This window comes from Simochromis diagramma, unplaced genomic scaffold (assembly GCF_900408965.1).
Source record: "Simochromis diagramma unplaced genomic scaffold, fSimDia1.1 OVJJ01000583.1, whole genome shotgun sequence".
NCBI classification, from domain to species: domain Eukaryota; kingdom Metazoa; phylum Chordata; class Actinopteri; order Cichliformes; family Cichlidae; genus Simochromis; species Simochromis diagramma.
The window spans coordinates 254,017-263,287 of record NW_024387285.1 but is presented as its reverse complement, the minus strand read 5'-3'; the positions used below and the strand labels follow the sequence as shown (position 1 = coordinate 263,287).

The 9,271-nt window shown below is 39.7% G+C and overlaps 1 protein-coding gene across 1 annotated transcript; it reads left to right on the top strand.

The window, feature by feature from the left end:
- Positions 1-376: 376 nt before the first annotated feature.
- Positions 377-7,975, top strand: LOC120716185 (GTPase IMAP family member 8-like). Its single transcript, XM_040003620.1, has 4 exons — positions 377-486; positions 994-1,053; positions 2,735-3,337; positions 3,538-7,975. Exons 1-4 carry the CDS (start codon positions 471-473, stop codon positions 6,294-6,296), a joined length of 3,438 nt encoding a protein of 1,145 aa, XP_039859554.1. The 5' UTR covers positions 377-470; the 3' UTR covers positions 6,297-7,975.
- Positions 7,976-9,271: the final 1,296 nt, after the last annotated feature.

The window sequence follows — 9,271 nt, the reverse complement described above, 5'->3', positions numbered from 1 at the left end:
TTTGGCCACCCAACACTTTCCTATGTTACACGTTTGGAAACAGGAGGAAACATGAGAACAGTTTGTACTGAATCTACACATGTACATTTATTTTACTTTCTCATCATGAATCGCTTTGGAAAACACTATCTTAACACAGTTGTGGTTAAAGTTAGCGATTATGGTTATAATTAGGGTTAAGGCTGGAAAACACGTGTCACCACCGGGAGCATCAACCTATTGGATTCCATCCACACGTATCATAGGGACACGGAAGGTAACATTTTGCGTTCTCATGGGACACCTCAGGACGTGTTCTCATTCCCGATGTGTATGTTATACATCGGGAATGAGCATGCTCTGTTCTGCAACATTTTAAATGCAGTCATGCTTCTGAAGACAGAAGATTTTGTTCACTTTGTTGTGAATATTTAGAACATTGTTCTTTTTTTCTTTTAACTCCACAGTGAGTTCTGCAGCTGAATGACAGCATGGCAGCAGCATTTGGTGAGTCTTACTTTGTCACACTTACATGCAGGACCTGTGGGTTACCTCCCTCTACAAGCACTTTTTGACAGTAATTTGTTTCTTGGTTTCTCCTTGTTGCTGAAATCTGAAATTTGTCTGATTGGAGAATAAATGATGTGACTACAGGTGAATATTTTACAGCAGGTCTCATCTGATTGTCTTTGCTGAACCAGGCTGCTGTGTTGCATGTAACATGTTTTAACAATGTGTTTAACCAATAACATTTGTCAGAATGTGTTTTCTGAAAATTAACAGTCACATTTAATAATCTTTCAAAGTAAACTTTGTTTCCTCTGCTATATACAGTTCAGTACATAGAGAGACGAGACGACAGTTTCCCAGAACTAATGTGATCTGTTCATACAGCTGTTGACATTAAAAGTGCTTTGTTCCATCTGATGTAGTCATTGCAGGATAACACGTCTCAGTGCATAAACTACTACAAATAATAATAATAAAAGAAGAGTTATTTCTTTATCTTTGCAGGACCACAAGACACTTTTCCCAGACGTCGCAGGAAGAGCATCGATTTTGTGCCACCCTACAGTGAGTTTTTAAAGAAAAGATGTTTAATGCAAACTTTAACTGGGCAATTTAAGGTGGAAGACATTAGACAGAAGCAGGTGAAGACAAAATATAGCAGGAAGTGTGAAGCCTGTTTGGAAAAATTAAAAACCTCTTAGTGCACGGATTCTGCTTTCTCTCTTTACATTTAGAGCTCATATAATGTATAGAAAAGTGAAGAAAACTATTTCATGTAAACTTTTGGGGGTCATTTCTGGGAGAGGATTACAGCATATCAAATGTCTCCTTAACTTCATGTTAACAGATCAAACATTCAGGATACCAGTGCTTATGTAGCTCTATGCCACAGACATGAAGTTGGTGCAATTTTCAAAAGAGACTGTAGGAAAGAAAACTGTGCTGAACAAGGAGAAAAAAAATGTCTTCAGATTATGACACTGTGGATTTAAAACTGAGCTTTTAACAGAGGTTACATTTATTTATTGTCACAGCGGTGGATCGGACTCGGGCACAGACTGAGAGAACACGGTTCAAAGTTCTTCATTCACCACACTGGTGCGCTATATACACAGGGGGGGGGGGGGGGGGGGGGATAGACCAGGGTTCTGGGGGTCAATAGGTTGGGAAACATGCCTTCGTACTGGCTCCACTCTCCACACTGCAGGTTACCTGGTGAAATGTTTTTCAGCTACAAAGAAACATGGTCTGACTCCTACCAACTATATAAAAAGTAACTGAAGGTTTAATGCAGCTAAGATGTCCTGTTTTAAACCAGACCTCCACGCCGCTGCTCTCAGCCACCATCGCTCTGGCAGCAAGAGCACTAGAGTCAGAGCAGGGGAGAGGCGAGCTGGAACAAACCATTATGGGAGGGGTATCTATACTTTTGTTGTTAAAATGTTACATCTCAACCAAGTACTGTATGCTTTTTATATTTTTAGTACGTGTCACACGAACAGCAAATATTGTCAAAAAAAAGTAAGAAATCTTTGGGGGTGCTTTGATTCATTCAGCACCCCCCAAAAATGGGCTGAAATCGCTCCTGATCTCCACACAAGCAGCTCCACTCTCACCCACGGGGTCCAGGGGTCACAATGAGGGCAGAGCCAGAGAAACCTATTTACAGAGACGAGGATTAATCCAAGGCAAGCACGGGTCAACAGAATCGCAATGAAGCCAGGCAATACTAACGAGAGTTACTCAATATTCCAGCGACGAGTAGCTCAGAGCCCCCCTCCTTAAGAAGAGTCAGAGATCAAACTGTAAATCACCAGTGATCAGATGCAGGTGCGTATCCCAAGGGCGGGAGCCTAATCTGAGCTCCGCCCAATCTGAGCTCCGCCCAGGCAGACAGACGAGAGAGAGAGAGCAAGGAGAGCAAAACAACAAACACTTGTGGCCACACTGGGCTGGCCGGGGAGACACAGGGACCATGACATTTTTCAGCTCTCAAAATGTATGTTGTATTCTCACATGTGAATATATATTTATGGCTCAGTAATGATCCATAAATACTAGAAAAAATAACACATATTTAAACAAACTGACAATTTTTGCGCATTTTTCAATAATTACAACTCAGTGGTTACAAGTGGAAAATGATTAAAATTAGATTAATTAAAACCTATGATATAATGTTGTTGCTGCTTGTATTAACTATGAAAGGTTCTTTGTTCAGTGTTTGTGTTTGCTGTCGTTTCAGTGTCTGAGCTCAGAGCTGTCCTGCTGGGGAACAGCTGGTCTGAGAGGAGCTCAGTGGGAAACTTTATACTGAGAGAGAACAAGTTCAACCCTGAGGAAGAACTGGACCGATGTGTGAGAGTCAGTGGACACATTCAAGGGAAAGAAATAGTTCTCATCAATACACCAGATCTGCTTCATCCAAACATCTCTGAGGAGAAATTAAAGGAACATGTGAACAACTGTGTGAGGCTCTCTGATCCTGGACCTCATGTGTTCCTGCTGGTTCTACAGCCTGAAGACTTCACTGAGCATCAAAAAACGAGACTCTGCAGAGTCCTGAACTTCTTCAGTGATCATTCCTTTGATCATTCACTGGTTCTGATATCACCACCCAGGCGTCCAGGTTTACGGCATCGTGTCATGTATCATGCACCTATACAGGAAATGATCAGACGATGTAATAACAAGTCATTGCAGCTTGAAAACCTCAACATTTGGGAGTTACTAGAAAACATGGAACGCATTGTAGAAATGAACAATGGAACACATGTGACCTGTCAGCACACCAGCGCTGAACAAAGAAAAGAAGCTCCTGTTACTTTGAATGATCCTCAGCCTGTTGGTAAGTAAAAAACCCCCAAACTCTATCTGTAGATATTTTAACATAAAGACACTTTCTAAAGTGCTCAGAAGGAACGATCCACCAAAAACATGAAGCAGCATTTACTGAAGATGAAAAAAGTGAAGAAAGACCAAAAGGCTTTTAGGATCAGTCAGACTGTCTGAGAGTAATTTCCTGTTTGTATCTTTGCTCCTTTACAGGACGTAGACTCTGCATGTTGCTGTTTGGAGGAAACTCAGCAAAGAAGACAGAACTCTGTAACTTTATTGTGAAGAAAAATTACGATTTTTCAGGATTTTCTCCAGACAGGCAAGTTTTCCATGGAGAGTGGAGAGGAAAACCTTTAACAGTAGTGAAAACTCCCGACTTCTTAAGTCCGTCTCTGAAAGCAGTGAGAAAAGAGATGAAGAGCTGTGTGAGTCTCTGTCCTCCTGGACCAAACGTTCTGCTGCTGATGGTGAAACCTTCTGATTTCACTGTGCAGAGCAGAAAAACTCTCAGTTTGACCCTGAGTGTGTTTAATGGAGATGCCTTTAAACACTCAATGGTCATCATCACAGATGAGGAGAAGATGGGACGTTCAGTTAATTCTCTACTTAGAGATTGTGAAGGTAGACACTACAACATGTTTGAAAATGATCATCGACAGTTAATGCAGAAGATTGAGAACATCGTGCATGAGAACAAAGGAAAATTCCTCACAGTCACCGAAGAGACCATCAGACCAAAGTCTGAAGACATAAAAGAACCACCTGAAAAGATCAGAAGAATAGAATCAGAACTCATCAAACCATCTTTAAACCTGGTTCTGTGTGGGAGGAGAGGAGCAGGGAAGTCTTCAGCAGCCAAGGCCATTTTAGGTCAGACTGAGCTTCATTCAGCCTCCAACTCATCAGAGTGTGTTAAACATCAGGGAGAGGTGTGTGGACGTTGGGTTTCCCTGGTGGAGCTGCCTGCCTTGTGTGGAAAACCTCAGGAGGCAGTGATGGAGGAATCACTCAGGTGTATCTCCCTCTGTGATCCTGAGGGTGTCCATGCCTTCATCCTGGTCCTACCTGTGGCTCCCCTCACTGATGAAGACAAGAGAGAGTTAGAGACCATCCAGAACACATTCAGCTCTCGAGTCAATGACTTCACCATGATTCTGTTCACTGTGGACTCAGATCCTACAGATCCAGCTGTTGGTAACTTTATAAGACAAGACAAGGACATCCAGGAGCTCTGTCAGAGTTGGGGAGGAAGACATGTTGTTTTCAAGGGCAAGACACAGATTGCAGAGCTGTTGGAAACTGTGGAAATGATGAGAGCTGAAGGACCTAAGTGCTTCACAATGGAAATGTTCAGCAAAGCTCAGATTGAGAGGTTCATGATGGTTGATGCTGAACTGCAGGAAGTTAAACACAAGAGTGAAGCTGGACCTGACGATGGAAATCAAACTGAACAGTCCATCAGGATGGTGCTGCTCGGAAAAACTGGTTGTGGGAAAAGTGCAACTGCAAACACCATTTTGGGCAAAAAGGTGTTTTTATCCAGAGTCAGTCAGAAATCTGTGACCAGAGAATGTCAGAAAGCAGCAGGAGAGATTGATGGATGTCCTGTTGTTGTGGTCGACACCCCCGGCTTGTTTGACACAAAACTGTCCAGTTATGAAGTTCGACAGGAGCTTCTGAACTGTATCAGCATGTTGTCTCCTGGACCTCATGTGTTCTTACTGGTGCTGCAGATCGGTCGATTTACAGAGGAGGAAGAAGAAACTGTGAAAATGATCAAAGAGATTTTTGGAAAGAAGTCAGGAAACTTCATCATTGTTACCTTCACCAGAGGAGATGAGCTTGAAGACACTATTGAACGTTACATAGAAGAAGACTGTTCTGATTTTGTAAAAACTCTGATTAAAGACTGTGGAGGCAGATACCACGTCTTCAACAACAAAGATCCAAAAAACCGTAGACAAGTGTCAGACCTGCTGATGAAAATTGAAGCCATGTTGAAGGACAATTATGGTGGATACTACACCACTGAGATGTTCCAAGAGGCCGAGGCAGCGATACAGAAGGAGATGGAGAGGCTGCTGAAACAGAAGGATGAAGACATGATAAGAGAGAAGGGGGTGCTTAAAAGGAAACATGAAGAAGAAATGCAAAAAATAAAAAGAGAAATGGAAGAACAGATCTCTAAATTTGAGTCTGAGAAAGAGCAGAGCTTGAAAAAACTCAAGCAGATGGAGCAACGCATTAACCAGGAGCGAAAAGAGAGAGAGAGAGAACAGAAAATCAGAGAAGATCAAAACAGAAAGAGGAAAGAACAGGAAGAAACTCAACAACAACTATGGAAACAAAAACTGGAGACTTTGGAGAAGCAAATAGAATCTGAATCAAAAGAAGAGCTCATCAGAGAGCTGGAGCAAAACAGAGAAGAAATGAGACGAGAGAGAGAGGCCTGGGAGATGGAAAGGAAAGAATGGTGGTACAATAGGTATAAAGAAAGTAAACAGAGACGAGAAGCAGAAGATAAGAAAATCAAAAAGCTAAAAGAAAAATATGAAAAGGAAAGAAAAGATTATCACAGAAGAATAAAAGATGACTGTGTCAGAATAGAACAGGAGGAAGGAAAAAGAAGAGCATTAGAGAATGACAACAAGAAAAAAATGAAACAAATGAAGCAGAAACATGAAGACGAGGCCAGAAATCAAGCTGAAGAGCTCAATGACTTCAAAGAGAAATACACCAGTGACTTTGAATCTCTGATAGAGAAATATAATGAAGAGATAAGGGATCTGAAGGAAACATATAAGATGTTAATGCAAAAGCATGAGAAACCCAAACATGAGTATTCTCATTTGCACAAGGTCTCCAGTGACAAAGAAGAAAGATTGAAGAAAGAATTGGAGGAAATGCAGAAAAAGCACAAAGAAGAAATAAATGAATATAAACAAAAGCATAAATGCATCATAGCCTGATGACTTTAAACAGTGCAGCAGTAAAACAGAGAAGAACACATGAGTTTCATACCAGTGTTTGAAAGTGAACATAAAATAAAAATGGGCGAGTGATAGAGAGAGCACCACTTTTGTTGTTTTACTTAACAAAGGAGCAAAATGCAAAATTGCTGCAATGAAGAAGAAGACTGCTGAAACCTGTCATTTTTAGACTCTGGAAAGGCAGCAGTGTCAGCAAGACACCAACATCTGTGTTCATTATTAGAGCCATATTTTTACACTGTGAGTGTTTTTACTATTGTGCCCAGCAGGTGGTGCTCTCATAAAAGGACATTAATCTTCTCCGTTTGAAAGTAAAAGTAATTCACCAAATTATTGTCTGTTAATGATTTCCACTGCAAACCTGGAAATACTGAACAGTCTACAGATGATGTATTTGAAATATTAATTGTATGATTTGTATTATATGAGCCACAAACATTTTATGGCAGGGTTAAAAACATAATTGTAATAATAATTTCTGATCTGTTCTTTGCAAGTCGTATTCATCTAACCCTTGTGTGGTGTTCATATTTTTGTTACTCAGCCAATGTTCATGGGTCTTGTGGACCCGCTAGAGTTTTGGCTTTCCAATTAACACTATCAAACAATTTTATGTTAAATTTCTGTTAGGTAATAAATATATAATCTTAAATGCTTATATGCTGATTATTATTGGTTTATATAAGAGAGACCCAGACTTCAGTTTAAAACTAGGTTGCAGGCTGACAGGTAACTGCATGCTTTCGCAGCTAGAATGAAGTGAAAGTGAAACCAACTAGGCTGTTTGATCGAAACTTAAAGTGTGGTGTGACGTGAGAGCAAGTATAGAAATAACTAGGCTTCCGTTTGTGCTTCAGACCTGGGGCTGTGTGCTCAGGTCTCCATATTCCGGAATATGTAAATAAAGATAATATTTTTTGAGTTTCACCACTTTGAGCCTTGTGTCTTTCTTGGCCCTGAAGAATCCAAAAGAACCGAAATTAACATTACTCAGATGTTTACTTCATCCCAGTTACGAGCCATGTGAACAGCAAACATGGTTCATTTTCCCCTTTACTTTTGTTCATCACATTTATGAATTAATGTGCTTCTAATTTTTTTTAAAAATAAAATGTTATAAAAAAAATAAAATCAGTTATAATCAAGTGTAAATATCTTTATACCATATTTTGCAGGTTTTGATGGTATATACTACCTAAAGGGGCAGCAGCCTCTAAATGGCATGGGTCTCACAGACCCGAACACCATACAAGGGTTAAGTAGGAAGGAAAATAGCTTTGAAAAATGTAGTTTGTAAAGAATAAGATAACATACATTTAGATATAAAACTGGTAAATATCAAAATACATGCACATAATAATTACTGATATTGAGGGTTTAAAAAAATGATATGATGTTATTACATTATTTTCTAATGTGTCTTTGTAAGCATTTATTTGAGCGCTGTGTTTATAATAGAGTTTGATACAATTATTTAAGGGGTAGGAAATGTTTTATTGACTTTTATTGACTTATGAACAGTTTTTACTCTGATTTTATTGGTGGATACTATACACGTGCAGTACCATAGTTCCCATATGGAAATTCAGAGTGAACATAAAAAAGTTGTTGGTCATTATGTAAGAATGTTTTATAAAAATAAAATGTCCTTCTATTAATGTATCGTGTGTGGTCTGATTACTGGAAAGTCGGGAACATATATGGAAATATGGCAGACTTTCTTTATAAATAATCTAAAAGGGCTAAAATGTTGTTCTTCAGTTTTGTTGGATCAAGTTACAGAAGCATAGAGCTGCCACCCAAGCAAAAGAAAAATAGAGGTATATCACATTATAACATGAAAACTTGTTCTAACAATATACTTTTCACATTTGAACAACATAATATCACGTTATTACAAAAAGCCTTTCACGTTCTCACAATATAAATATTATATTGTTCAAATGTGATAATCATATTGTTTGAACAATAAAGTTTTTACGTTATAGCATATCTTTTATTGTTCAAACACGATATATTTGTTTGCCTTAAAACATAGTGAAGTGGATGACAGTGCAGATCAGAGTGCGACAAAATGGCTCGTTTATCTGAATTCATTAAGTTCTATTTCGTGCTTGGACTGAGGCATGGGGAGATCTTGCTGTTATTGAGCAGTTTGGACAGTACTGTGATAAGCATGCGGACACTTAGAAGAAACCTAAAACGCATGGGACCGTACAGGAGAAAGAGTCAGATCCGACTGAGGTGGCAGGATTTCTTATTGATCAACTGGAGGGACATGGCAGGGTCCATGGATATAAACTACACCACCTGAACTGCATTCAGGCAGGTTATGTTGTCACGCAGAGTACTGTGAGACATTTACCGAAATATCTTGATCCTTATGGGGTTGAGAGAAAGACAGACAGAGAGAGGATAAAAAGTTGGCTTTAACAGCCATCATGCTTGTAAACCAGGCTTATTATCATTGTGTTCAGAATAGGAAAAAAAGTCATATTTCATTGGCCAGAAACATAAAATCAGGCTGACTAAAACAATTCCCGTTCAATAATTACTTTAAATTTTCCCCAATATTACGCATCTACCACTGTTATTCTTGTTGTTGGGTATTTTTTGATAAACTCTATTGTTCTGACTGATACGTATAGCTGGACTGGCCCAGTGGGCCGATGGTAATTTTTCGTTTTAAATGGGCCGATGTTTTTTTGTTGTTGTCTTTTTTTCGTAACGTTGTAAACAGTGAAAGGTGGCAGATTGGACAGATGCTGGCCGGTGTGTAAAAATAACTCAATTGTTTGGTAGTGGCTATGGTGGAGCTTTCACAGGTTCAGTAAAATTAGCAAGTGGTGGAGGCCAGCAGGTGGATGGGGGAAAGGGGAGGCGGAGGAGCAGAGACCCAAGGCGGCCACCGTTCCGGGTGTCAGGTGAACTGGACTTCAGGTAAGAAGTTATGA